Source organism: Falco punctatus, assembly GCF_963210335.1.
Source record: "Falco punctatus genome assembly, chromosome: 14".
Lineage (NCBI taxonomy): Eukaryota > Metazoa > Chordata > Aves > Falconiformes > Falconidae > Falco > Falco punctatus.
The window spans coordinates 10,417,888-10,432,205 of record NC_137594.1 but is presented as its reverse complement, the minus strand read 5'-3'; the positions used below and the strand labels follow the sequence as shown (position 1 = coordinate 10,432,205).

At 36.7% G+C, this 14,318-nt stretch overlaps 1 protein-coding gene across 1 annotated transcript in view; it reads left to right on the top strand.

Moving 5' to 3' along the window:
• The window catches only part of LOC308073241 (uncharacterized protein), a 319,052-nt gene extending 312,273 nt beyond the window's left edge, over positions 1 to 6,779 (top strand). The window contains exon 4 of the mRNA XM_080411205.1: positions 5,431 to 6,779. Within this exon, the coding sequence (XP_080267331.1) occupies positions 5,431 to 5,576 (146 nt within the window). The 3' untranslated portion in view covers positions 5,577 to 6,779. The remainder of the gene's footprint in view (positions 1 to 5,430) is intronic.
• The last annotated feature ends 7,539 nt before the right edge of the window (positions 6,780 to 14,318 follow it).

The following is a 14,318-nucleotide window of genomic DNA, read 5'->3' as shown; positions in this document are numbered from 1 at the left end:
TGTTTCAGTTTCATGGCAGTTGCCATGAGTAAATATATACATAAAGGTAGTGGACATAAATGTAGACCTCAATGTACTACTGAACTTTCTTTATAGCTCATTTCTGGAATCTTAATTGCAGTAAATTTTTCTGAACTGAAAGTAACTTCCAAGGGTCTACCTCTGCTTCCCTCTTATGAGCTTTAAATTGTGTTTTTATAATTGAGCTATAAATTTTAAAGCTATTTCGACTACACCTTTTAATATGCCACAGGTTTTCCACCTGTCGTAACTGTTGTTCGATTGTCATAGATCATTTTTTTTTTGATGTGCTGCATGACAAAAAGCTATTAACATGGCAGACAAATCCTTTGCAAGTGAATGGCATCTCAAGCTGTCTCTGTAGGGGCAAAATGCATGTTTCTAGTACAGGCACAAGCAAAAGATTTTAATAGTGAAATGATAAAGAATCAGTGTAATCTGAGAAATATTGTGAGATTTTTAATTGAGAATATTGATTTCTGATATATCAGTGAAAGTGTTTGAAGATGTAACATCAATAATAAGCTGTGGTGCTTATGGTGGCTACCATAATGCAAAATTGAGGTGGTACCATATGAGTTTTCAGCTACAATACTAACAGTTTCAGGTGTTTTCTGAACTAGGGATCACATGTTGGTTGCCAACAGATAAATGAGAATTCTTTTGCAGCTGTCCTAGTGATCACTGGATATGTAGAAAATGCGATGTAAAATTGCCAGTTAGTGTAAGGGAATAATATAGTTACAAATAGGTAGCTTTTTGAAGTAAATGGCCCTGGCTATCATGGGATTTACCTTGATTTTTGCCCTGTTATATCGAAAGTAATTAAAACTTTTAATCAAAATATGCAGAAATTACTCTGTGCCTTTCAAATGCTGTTGTAGGGTTTTGCACTGGTTTGGTACACAGGCTGCTGGTCACTGGCATGTGTTTTCTGGTTCAGAAAAGACATGAACCTGTTCAATATGCTTTGATTGCTCTGATTTTCTTTGTAGTTTAAGGAAAGGGTGGGTTGCAGAAATGAAGTTTTCTAATTTTCTGACCATTTTCTTTTATTCTTATTATAAATAAGGTCCTTTGAATTAAAACTATCAGTTTAGACTTAATGGAATTGGGCTGGTACCAATGGCTGTGGTACAGATAAGGAAGCTGACAGTGGATTTGCAGTTTTTGAGTACTTTAGGGAAGGGAGTTTAGGGACATCTGTGATATATCAACTCCTCCATTTTCAGCATTATAGACAACTAAAGTAATTTGCTGTTACGAATACCTCTGGAGAGTCAATGTGTGTTGCACTGAATTAAATATCTTGAGCTAAGCAAACATAGAAAGACAACCCTAACCTAAAACTTAATTGAACTCTGAACCTGTGGATTCAGGTCAGCTTCATTTTTCTGAAGTATATTTGTATTTAACCTTTTTTGGGAATGATTAATCAGTGTATCTTTCTTCTCTTTTTCATGCGTAGAAGCCCGTGTGTATTTTTAAATTATAATCCACAGCTAGATGTTATGGAAGCCAACTCAACATAAAGTCATTCTTGTGACGTCTGAGCTTTACTGAGGCAAAGCGTGTTGTAAGTGCAGCAGAGCCAGCCTTCAACCATGGAAAAAAAGTGAAATGAATGATTTTTAATATTATGACATTTGGACCACTTTTTAACATGTAAAACCAAGGTATAACACTCTAGAGGAAACAATAACTTTTGTCTTTGAGAGCATACACGTGCCCTTACTGACTTTGGGTTATAGGCATACACATTTGAAACTGGAAACTTTTTCACCATAAGGATGTTTCATTTGCACATTCAGCTCCTATGAGCCCGTTGCCTTCCCTTTATATCAGTGTAAATAAATAGGCTCAATTTCCTTGAACTGGCCATGTGAGAAGTATTTTTTTTCTTCGTCAGCCTTCTTTTGTAGAGTTCATCTTTTCCTCCAGTTTCAAAAGGCACTTCTTAGAGCTTAGGCATTGCAAAGGACTTGGACATTTCTCTTCTTAAAGTCATGGATGCGCCCTTTAGAATTAATAGGTTCCAACAGCACAGGGACTAGTAAACCTCTCTTCTTTTGAGAGTGCCCCATTTAGCATTCAGACCCATTTACAGTGTATCACTCTTGCAGGAACATCAACATTGATAGTTACTCATACTAAGGATGCTCATGCCGTGTCCCTTGGTCCTTATACACTGTCTTTCTTATTTCTGCTGATATTCTTCCCTAAGGAGAGTTCCAGTGGTGGTTGGATTGGTTTTATTTGCCCCCAGACTGGTAACCTAGTGTCCATTTGACCGACAGTGTTACCTTATTCTCTTTATGGACTTCTCACATTGTCACCTAGATTGTTAAGAATCCACCCACCTCACTCAGTAACCCCAAAGTGAACCTACTAGGTGAGGGCGTTGTATCAAAAAGTCAGGCTCTGAGGGAACAGAGGAGAAAATTCATCATTCATCACTAAATAATTTTTGAATCAGTGTGAAACTGACTGCATGGAAGACTCCAAATCCTAGTTCCAGGATATTGCAGGGGATACTACTTCAGGCTGGATTATACATCTTGAAGTGCTTCGGAAGATCTTTTTTGATCCCCCAATAACATCTGTGTTGTTGTCAAGTGTATGCATACAAGAATGAGCTATCAGGAAAAGGCAGTCTCTGTCCTAAACCAAAGCCTAGCTGTGGGATGGTAGGAGCAACTACTCTTCCAGTCAGTGCCCTGAAAAAAACCTGCAGACAGCTGCTTTCCACGTTCAAGTCAACTTGGGTCCTAGATCAAACAGTCATTCTGTCCTAAACCTAAGGCCAGACTTGAATTGGGAAGCAGAGAGACCACCTCCATGAAGCTGGTGATGGTCTCCATCCGTTTCAGAGCACGGCTGAGTGGTCATGCACCACCGGGGCAGGGCTGGCAGTGTGAGCCTGGCAGTTGCTTGCCGTGGGGCAGCTTCAGCAGGTGCAGCCACTGACGTGCCCCTTTGGACCATGGCGTAAGTGCTTTTTTTCTGCACAGGGAGGTGTATTGCCAATGCACACTAATTACTTGCAGACAGCCTCTAAGGTGGCTCTTTATTAAATGCTGTAAGTTAGATCCGTGCAGTGTCAGAAATGCCTCTTTTTGCATATTTATTCGTCAGCTTGTTCATTATCAGCGTGCATTGTATTCCCGTCTTCAGTTAGATGGATGAATAATTTCTAATCTGTGTGTTTGGACCAAGAAGTCTAAATTTGAGCTTCACTGTAAGTTTATAGTCTTTTAAATTCCTTCCAAGCTACATTTGGCCTCAACTGCACAGTGTATTTACTGAGACAAAAACAATAGGATGATAATTTTCACTAGAGCACACCTGCAATAATGGCTCACAGCATTTAATTTTTCCCTTGGTTTCTAGTAGACTTTGTTTTGACACCTGCAAACAACCTTTTCCAAATCAAAGAGAGCTTTTTCTCTCCATGTCATTCTGCCACCCAAGTTGAGCTGACAAAGTCCAACTAAGAAACAGAGCAATTATAAACACAGTTTCCTCTGGTGCTTGTGCTGTTTTTAGCTTTGCTGCTCTCCCAAGGAGAAACCTGTGTCTAATGTTTCCAGCTTAGCATACAAAATTAATAAAACCTGACAATTAAGCTAAGCAACATAAAATACAAGTAAGGAATCCTTTCTGATGAGATTGGACTTGAAAATATTAAATTGGCTCCTTATTCTTAAACTTTCTTTTTTAACACAGTGATCATAACATGTGGATCTGGAATGATAAATGATAATTGGCTTTAGGCAGCCTTTTCTCACAGAGACAAAAGAACAGTTGTTATTGCTGTATTTCTTTCAATAAATACATTTGTAAGCTGGAACTCAGCTAGGCTGCCCTGAAAAGAGGCACACTTTCGTGAGAAACATAAAAGAGATCAAATTTATAAGTGGGCATGCAGACCAAAGAAAAAGTCTTTTTATATTAAAAAGTATTATCTGTGCTCATATAATGCCAAGAAATACCTCACCAGGAAAAATACCATCTGAAGTTAATCCTGTAACATTTTATAGAAAACAACGGATTTAGCATAGACGTAAATTGGGTCCTGATTCAGCCTATAGATGGTTTGGGGTTTAATATCCCGTATTCCTATAAGGTTGTCTAATACGGCTTGGGCTCACTTTTGGATTTCAAGACTTACACTGCAATATTTCCAGTTGTTAGCTTGCTTTCATTTTGTCTTGCTGCGAAAGATTTACTTCATTTTTGATGTTTTGATCATTAAACCTCATCAGCCAACATCCTTCCCTGTTACTTGAAGTGTTGAATATGTCATACAGTGATATTCTCCAAGATTATGGATCACTCAGAAGTAAAAAGCTTTATTTAAGGATAAATATATTTCTTTGTTGTGTTGCTTTTCTTTGAATAACCGAGAATAATAAGAATGCAGTTGTAGATGTGTTTGGGATTTTTGTATGTGTTTTTGTTTGTTTCGTGACATAGTGTAAAATATTGTATTGATATTGCAAACAGAATTTCAACCATTATCTAGAACCTCAGGGATTTATTCCATAATTTCTAGATGATCCCACTTGATGCAGTGCAGTTTAGATAGTACCAAACTTTGAAATGGGTGTGTGATCATTCATCATGCTGTTTGGGTTTATTATATTTCCAGTTTATTAATTATAATCTTTGCTAAGTTGCTGCAATGGGAAGGAAAAGGAAGATATGGGATACCATTTTTTACAAGGTGTTTTCCTTAGAGAAATATTGAAAAATGATGGCAACCTTCCATTATTCCCATTAACTAATTTTATTCATGGCTTGTCTTCTTGTAGCAAGAGATAAAAGCAAGTATGAATTGCCTTTAGGAAATTGCTATCATTTGTTTGAAAAGGAAGGGGTTGCTCTAAAGGATTACAAGTTCATAGCCTAATTTATTGACTAAATACCTATTTGAACAAGGGCTATAAGAGACTGCAGAAGAACCTTTGGAGTATCTTTTAAGATTGACTGTGAGTCTTAATGAAGTCAACGTCCCTTGCCCTTGGCCTGTATTTCTATTGACTTCAGTAGTCATTAAATGAGTCCCATGATGATAAGCACTTGCTGTAACAACAGCTTTCCTAAACTCTTGTGAGTAGTATTTTACTAAAGGAGTATGCTCAGCTGATTATGGACCTGTCCTAAGCATTTTGGAGACCCTGCACACAGTGCTGATCAGTGCCTCTGCACTCCCAGAGACTCAATGCATGAGTCATGGACCTTCACTTCAAGTTTTATTTCAACATGTTTCTCAGCCAGGAGTGGTCAGAATCTGGAGAATTGGTTTCAAAATCAAAATAAAGTTGCAACTTTTTATGCAACCTATAGGATTTGGTTGCATAATATAGGAAATGCCCTATCTTGTTCATGTCCTATGTCTTCTGGCAGAGTTCAGTCTGACCAACGGATCTTGGATGGTCCTGAAGGCATCACTGAGCATGAGGAAGCAGAGGGACAGCAAGAACTGGGCTGACAACAGAAAAGGTTGTGTGCCTTCCACAGTTTGTGTGGTGTTTGTAAATAAGTTTTGGTGATTTTGTTCATTTTAGTGTACTTGCATCACTTTTTGGTAAAGCACAAAACACAAAATGCATAGTAAAACCAAACCAACCTTCACATTAAATGATTAAGAACAAAAATAATAACAAAACCATACAGAAATATTGTATGAACACTTGAACCACACTTTTATAAGTACTGACGCTCAGCTATTTAGAAAAGCATAAATATTTATTTGAGATGATTACTAAAGGTAGGGAAGAAAAACCTCAAAAATGCTTGATAAAGCTTGAATCATGCTAAACAGATTGCTTACCTCCAACCACGTGTGTGCTTGAATGTAAGGGCCAAGGCCAAATAAGCAAACCTGAAACTACTATCACCTGGCACGCTCAGCTTGAATTTATTTGTGAGTCAGCAGACCTACAGTTGGTATTAGATAAAGGAGACAACAAGTTTAGTGAGTAATTGAAGACAGAAAATCAAGTTAACTGTCCTGGGTTTGTCTGATTTATAGTTGTTTTATTTTTAAGATAACTGCCATGTTTTGTCTTAATGCACTTGTTGCACATGAATATAGAATGGTGGTTGCTCATTAAGATATTAAGAAAAGGGCTATTTGCCTTATCCAGAATCGTTGAAGTAAGTGCAAATAGTAACTTTCTGATTTTAAAAAGAGCATGGGATTTCTTTTTCCTGCATGTCACATCATCCTGTTCCTTCTCGGTGTTCCTCAAAAGACAATTTTTTCAATATTTTTTTCCTTGTAAACTATCATAATGAACTTGTAAAATGTTAGGAATAATATCTTGCTTCATAATTTAATTTATTAGAATAAGTTTAATAGCTGCCAATGATCATAACATGCTTATTTTTGACTTCTGGGACCCTACCTGTTATGATACTCTAGACCTAAATGAAAGATTATATTGTACGTCACAGTGTGTGAGTCTTTTTACACATGGGATGTGCTAGGAGTCTTTATTTCATTAGTCTTTTTTTTATTGTTTTTTTTTTTTTTGTTTTAATAAGACACCTTTCATTGACGAAAAGTAGGTTTTTCAGAAATATGAAAAATACAATTTTTCTTCTCTTTTATTCTTCTAATATTGAATTTTCCTAATAAGATTGGTTTTGTTCCTGAGTGGCAGACTGATGACTAACCATATTCTGCACATCCTGGTTCTGTTAATATCCATGCTGCAATTTGGCCAATGTTCCCTTTTATTCTTTTTTTTTTTTTAAAAAAAAAAAAAGGAAAACAAAAGCAAAAAAAGAAAAGGAGGTGGCTTTCTTTTAACTGGTACAGATACTCTGCAGCGAAAGGTGACACCTCTGACCCTGTTGTTTCTACGCTATGTACAGGGCTTTTTTCCCAACCTCTATGTTGAATTTTTGTGTGTAATGAAAAGCAAACCTACTGTCAAATCTTTATTTCCTGTTTATTCTACTGAATCTGAGAGCTTTTATGTAAAGCAGAACTTTAAGTGCCTATAGAGATTGTGCCTGCACATACTGTCAACATTAAAATCTTCCAAGTGGGGTGGGAGCGGGAGGGTGTGAGCTTCAGGAGCTGCACTTTGGTTACCCCACATCCTTCTCTTTAATACTGTCCATTTCCACTCAGAAGCACTGTTCATCTTTGCTGAAGGGTTCCTAGGTAAAACATTTGCATATTAGAAGTAATATGCTTATGGTAGCTTTTTAGTAAAGCTACAAACTTCTGACAAAATAAGAGCATCTCCTTTGTAATGCTGATCTGCAACGTTACTTAAAATGTTCAGTGTTTCACAGTACTGTGTAGGTGCAGTATGATACTGTGCGGCACAGCATAACAACTACCTTTTCTGTCTGGCAAATCCCAGCTCCCCAGTGTCAAGGTAAAATAGTGTTTACTGTGGATAATTCTTATAAAGAAAAGGTTGTTAGTTCTTCTCAATTGCTAGTGATTTGGTAGAGAAATGTGTTATGGTAGGGAGGGCTGAAATTGATAAGAGTGAATGAAGGAGTTTAATCATGTATGAGTAGGCACCTACTTGAACTGGCTATTTGGATAACTGGATACTGGATAGTTTCTAGCTCCCACTTAGGCAGGCAAATGCAGATTTCTAAACTTCAATTGAGAAAAGGAGCTGGAAGCTCAAAACCTGTTTTCTTCATAGCTGAATGGGAGCTGAACTTCTAAAAATGTGGCTGCTTATTTAGCATCTGAATGGATTTTTAAAATCTGTTCTTGTACATTTGATTTCAAAATACAGACTAATAATAATAGGAGTAGCTTTTAGTGCTGCATATTATAACATTACAGCACTGAATTTTTTTGTGATACTAAAGGAAAATGTTGAGAAGGTGGCAATCTGTACTTTCTCAAAAGACCTCTGTCATGTTAGGCTGCTTTTATAAACCTGTGCCAAAACTGATCATTACCAGCTGTCTTAGAGCTGACAACTTGCTTTAGGTATACTTCTAAGAAGCTGTTAGCTCATCTTGTTTGAGGTCATCTTATATGTTCAAACCAGTATGTGCTTATTGGCCCAACTTTTATTGATCGATGTTTAGTTTTAATTAACATAATGTCATATATTAAAAGATCTGTAGGCATGATCTATGGTTATAATTTTTATTTTTTCAAGAAGAAAGATGTCAGTGTAGAGCTAGTGCAGAGACCTAAGAGCTGTTGTGTGTCCTTCATAATGGAGGTTAGCCCTTTAGCGCAGAGGTTTGAAAGCCTTTTCAGAAGAGTTGACAAAATGGGCTCTCTGAGGCACTTGAAAGATTCCAGTATCTTTTTATCTGAAACAAGGACATAAAAAGCAGCTGGGAATAAAATATAGCTGAACAGATGAGATACAGTCTGTTTTCTTCTAAGTAAAAATAGAGATTGCTGTTCATTTTGAGACTATATGATGCAATAAGAGTTCACTTCCAGTGTAACTATACCTTATACTCCAGAAGAGTTACAATGACGAGAACGTTGCAGTTACTCACCTACTTTGCCAGCCTTATTCCAAGAAGCGTCAAGGGAAAGAGCAGATGTGTGTGCTAGGACATTATTTAGATTCTTTTTTAGTGATGATCAAGATTTTCTTATGTAGTAGACCTTATGTCATAAAAATCGCAAATGAGAACACAAATCAACCCTGCAAAGATCATACTAAAAACATCAACTAAAAATTCCAGGAAGTATAAATTTTTAAACTGTTTCTCTAAACTACCAATGTGTTAGGCTTAGCAGATGTCTTCCTTCCAGTTTTTATAAACATTTACGGTTCTAGCAAGGCAGGTGAATGCTTAGCATTAGTGAGTTTTCTGTACTTAAAGCCATAAATTATTTGTGATTCATGTAAATATCTTTATATGCCAAGAAATGCTGCCAAGTGAACACTGGTCAGCTATTTAGAACACCTAGTATGAAAACAGGCTTCTTTAAAATGGTTTTCTTTTTTTTTGTTGTTTGGGTTTGATGGTTTTTTTTTGATGTGTCTCTCGTATGACCTGAGTTGACTAAATCTTCTCCTTGGCAAGGAATACTGTCTTTGACACCTGTCTTAAATTTACCTTTCATAGATAGCTGTTAGACAAATTTCATTTTGTGAAATCACAAACTGTCTTCACTTCCCCAAGTCATCCCTGAAATAAACAAATTTAGGTCAAGCCTTTCCTCCAGCTTTGATTGCTGTTAAGGCTCTGTGTGTCCCCGCTGCTTGCTCCTTGCTTTTTCCAGGTATGTTTCCCACAAGAGGGTGGGCTAAGAAGGTGGGTATCTCAGCAGCAAGTAGGCACACTCTTTCTCCCAGCAGAACCTGGGAATCCCAATGTGCCAGGAAGGTAACGTGTTTTAAGAGGCAAAGGTCAGTATTTTCCAAACGCCTTTTGTCTAGAAAAATGTGTTGCAAAGTACACAGCTTTCTCACCATTTTTAAGTATTGTGGTTTTGTGGTTGCGGAATAAAACATGCCAGTAAGTAACACTGCAGAAATTGAGAAAATTCCAGAGAACAGAAAACTTCAGAGTTTATTGTGGAACATATGCACCCAGTTTTGAGAAAATGTGATCCATAATTTCTAGCTGCACTTTCCATTTGTTCACCATTTTGCTGTTCTAGTTTTGATTCAGAAACCAGCTCTTGAGCAAGAATCTTAATTTAACTTTAAAAGTCTCTGGGTTGTAAAAGTGATGGTATTACGTATATATAAAGTTACATATTTTAGTCTTTGTCTGTGTAACAGACTACCATCCAGAAACATCTGAAATGACAGCAGACAGCTTTATTTTTCCAGTAAGCCATAAAAATGACTAAACAACAGAACAGTTAATGTTACAAGTTGCAGTTAGGTATTGTGCTACTAAGTGGAGAACACAGCAATAACTTTTCAGTATGTCCAACTTATCTATCAAGTGTATACTTTTATGCACTTCTATACTCTTTTATATAGTTTCTTGCTTTAATATTTTTCTGCTAGATACTTCACATCATACTGTGATGAAATTCCTTTCAAGGAAATTCTGACAGCATAATGAAGAACACTGTTTGTACATTACTTAATGATACATTTCTTCAGCTTAAACTGAACAATTGTATTTTACAGTTTCCTGGCTGAGAATATACAAAAAGGAGAATAATTTTTGTCACAAACTCCAGCTTGTATTTTCTCAACTACACACATCCTTGAGGGCAAAACTGAAATTACTTGAGCTTAGTTTTGAAACTGCATACTACAAACATCAGTAAAGAGTTTATGTCGGGAGTAAGAGGTTCACAATGCGGTATCATATTTCAAAATATCTTGGGGCATAATTGCTGGCCTGGGTGCTTATTGCATGATTGATGAATCTGAATGCATACATACATGGTTAGCATTCCTCAAAGTCCATTTACAATGCCATGAGAAAATGAATGGTGCACAAAATCAAACGCCATTTGTTGCACTTAAAAATAAATGAGGGACAGGGGAGGTGCAGTAGTGAGTTGGGCTTATTTCAGCCATTCTCCATATCATAATCTCAAACCTTTCTACTCTTGGAATTTGTCTGTCTATAGCTGTCATAAAAACCTAAAAGAAAATGGCACCTTTCTTCACACTATTAAAGTCTAACAAATTTGAGACTGATATGTTTGGTTTAATGAATGTTTTAATTAAGTTGGTTTTGAAGTTATATTGATGAAATTAGATTAGAGAGATCATTTCTTGGAGAAAAGTGGATTGCTGAGGCAACAGAGGAGAGTAATGAAGTGAGTTTCTGTGATTTCATTAACAGTTCCCTTGATCTAAAAAAATTAAATATACAAATGTTGTTTAACTATCGCAGTTCTTTTTCTAATGAACACTCCAATGAAAACAGATAAGTATGTTCTATATTCTCTTCACATTCACTTGTAGTTCTTTCAAATGGAAACAGAGAAACATGGGAACATCATATTTGTCTCTTCTTCTAAGTGCAGAGCCCACCACAGAAGCTCCAGCATGTGTCGACCACACAAGGTCATCCATCTCTGTGTTTATCTAGACCAAAAGATTGCTTTCTGAAAATCCTGAAGACATACAACTGCAGAGGTACGCTCACCGTTTCTAATTTTCTTATGGCGCTCTGACATTATCACTTCCTGGGCTGGAAGTTGAAAGTGTGCAGTTTGGCAAGATGAGAAAAGACAGATCTATCCACGCTGCAAAGTTCATGACAGGTTTTTCTCACGTTTTTGATGGTTTGAGTTGTTTTTTCTTGTTCTGTACCAGTTCTTCCACCGTCTGTGCAATTCCCATTAATAGTTGTGAGTGATTTGTGTGTCTAGTTCTTCATGCAGAGTATTGAAAATCTACCCTAAAGCTATGAAAAAATAATGGAAAAAGTATGTATAATTGAAAATAGTCTTAATCACTGGAATGTTGAAGTCCACATGGCTTGGAAGACTTGAAAGATTTCTTGTTTTAGAAAAGTTGCATTGAAAAGTGCTGTCATTTTCTTTAAATACATTCTTCTGAATAAAACATCCGTTCCTGGCGCCAGCAGCAAGCTTCTAAACATGTTCAAGATGACATGATTGATAACAAGGATGCTCTTCTCAAGATGTTTCTAATTTCATCTCTCTGTTTGTTTCAAGAATGTTAAACTTCCAACATGATATATGATATAATAACAAATATTTAAACCAAAGATTAATATTTTTCTTAAGACTGTACAGTAACAGGAACCGAATGGAAATCTGAAAGCTAGTTGCTGACTCTAGATGTGGGTAAACTCTAGAAGCTACTGTCACAGTACAAATTATTTCCCACTTAATACTCCAGTGGTAGGTACATTTCCAACTTCAATAAATGATTTTACTCTATTCATTTAAGCAGGGTCTTTCCAGTTTGACTACAGCAGCACATAGTTTCAGGTCTTAACGGATTTATTAAATTTATTTTGATATGATAGTCCCTGTAGTTTTCACCTGATCTGAGGAAGACACTTCTTTTTCTTGGATGTTAGTTGAATCTAGTTGCTCTCAGAAAACTAGAATCAAATAGAGTTTGGAGTCTCTACCTCTAAACCTCAAAGTTAAGTAAGAAAGGTTGGCTTTCATGGATTCTTTGTAAGTCTGTACCCCAGAGCTTCCAGTTTTTGAAACTTTTAGTGTCCAGCAGCTAATTTGATATGGGATTCCTCCTCCACTTCCAGAAATTTCTGTCATTGCTTAAGAGATGGCCAATGTTAATCATGGTGTCTGGGTCAGCAGTGATCCATTTCTATGTGTAGATAGCCTGTACCCAGGAAGAGTTTCAGATTTGTCAAGGCAAGAAGCAATGCCATGGCCTTTTAAGACAAAGGGTAGCCTGAAGCATTTTAGCCTAGATATGGGAAACAGCCAAAGAATTCTTATTCTGTTATATGGAGTCAGAATCATCTTGAAATATGAAGAGTGTGTTTGATTTTTTCATAAAGGTTTCTGGACCAACTCCCAAGGTTCTTTGCTGTTCCCAGTAAAGTGTTGGGTTTTTTGTTTTTGCATCTGAAAAAGGTGATCTCTCAGAGGGTTGAGTGGATACACGTTTGAAGGTCGATGTCATTTCTCATCTAGTGCTTGCCAGCTGGCAGTCTCCACCTGCAGATCTCTGAATTAACATCATGGTTTTAAAACAATTAAATTTCAGGAACAATATGTGGCTCATTAATGATAGTGGAACTTGATATGGGAAAGGACTATCTGCTCAATTTTAATTTAAAATGTGTCAAACTACATGACATGGTGTATTATGATTGTATATTGATGCCAGACAATGGTGTTACTGTAAATAGTATCAACTGACTGGCTTAGGGAAACCCAAGAAAATTTACAGTTGATGTATCAAGTTATAGCTCAGATTCCAGCTTCAAGTTACATCCTTGGCAGAAGACACAGCTAAATAAGGAGAGTGAAATGGAAGCAGTACCTTGGATATTTAGCAAGTTCCAGTTGGTGTCATACCCTGAAAGCTTCCTATTGACGCCTCGTAGAAGACGTTTTCTATAGTACCTCTAGACCTCCTCACTGGTTTTCAGGAAGAGGAAAATAAGCCTTTTGGGTCAATCACAAACCAAATTCCTTGCACCTTTTCAATTCAGTCAAAAAACACCTCCAAGGGGAAGAAATTGTTAAGCAGTAATAATGACCTCTCTGTGAAAGTCATGTGCAGAACTAGAAAGATGGATAGGTCAACTGTTGCTCTGACTTTTAGGAACAGGGCCAAGGGGGTTATTTCTATGTGATTCACTTACTGAGCTATACATGGAAGCAGGCCTCAGTTTACTGAAGTACAGCCTGCTGGGCCCGGGCTTCTACAGAAAGGTTTTTTTTTAAAAAAAAAATAAACCCCGTATTTTTCCAGTCCTCTGTTCCAGTTGTTGAGAGTTACCCCTCTTAAAATTATCTTGCTGCTCATAAAGCCATAAACAAAATATAAAATCTGACTAGAAATAACCCAAGCCACTCTTTTGGAAAAAAACTGAAGAAAATGGCTTCTATATTTATCAAACCAACCTGTAGAACTGTATTAATAATATAAGAGTATACATTAATAGATAGCTTTATAGATATGTGAAAATATCGCTATCTATATGACTCAGACTAATAACTGACAAGAAAGGAAATCCAGAAATAGGAGAAACAGCATCTGACACTGTAAAAAAATATAGTATGCTATTCAACTTAAATAGGCCTTTTATTTTAATAGTCTCCTCTAACCAGCTGCAAGTGACCTGCAAGTGTTTGAACAGAGAAAAGATATAATACAATCATTGTCATAGGAAGTCAGTAATTAAAAACAAGAGGATCAAGTAGAAAGTTGTAGTTTAGGCTTTGCTGCTGTATATACCAGTACAGCTTCTGGTCTCCCTGTCTTAAGTTCCTTCTCATTCCTGGAATCCACCAGCAATGGGTAGCTGATGAGCTAAATGTCAGATGGGCGTTGGGAATGCAGATCTGTTCTTCCATCTCCCTTTACCACTCAACAGTCTAAATAAAGAGTTTCAGAGGAACCAAAGAACCACACTCTGCATAATACTTGGCTTCTTCACACTTTTAAGTAATGTTTGTAGAATTGCCAGAATGCTAGGGGAGAAATAATAGAAAAATACTATGTATATCTATAGTTATTATAATTATTAAGAATGATTATTAGTAATCTGATTATTATTTTTTCTAAATCCTAGGCTTCTAAAGAAGAAAATGATTTGTCTTGGATAGCTGGAGACTAGATAAATCTAGAGAGTTTAGACTCAGAACTCAGTGGTACAAAAAGCATCCTCTAAGTCATCAC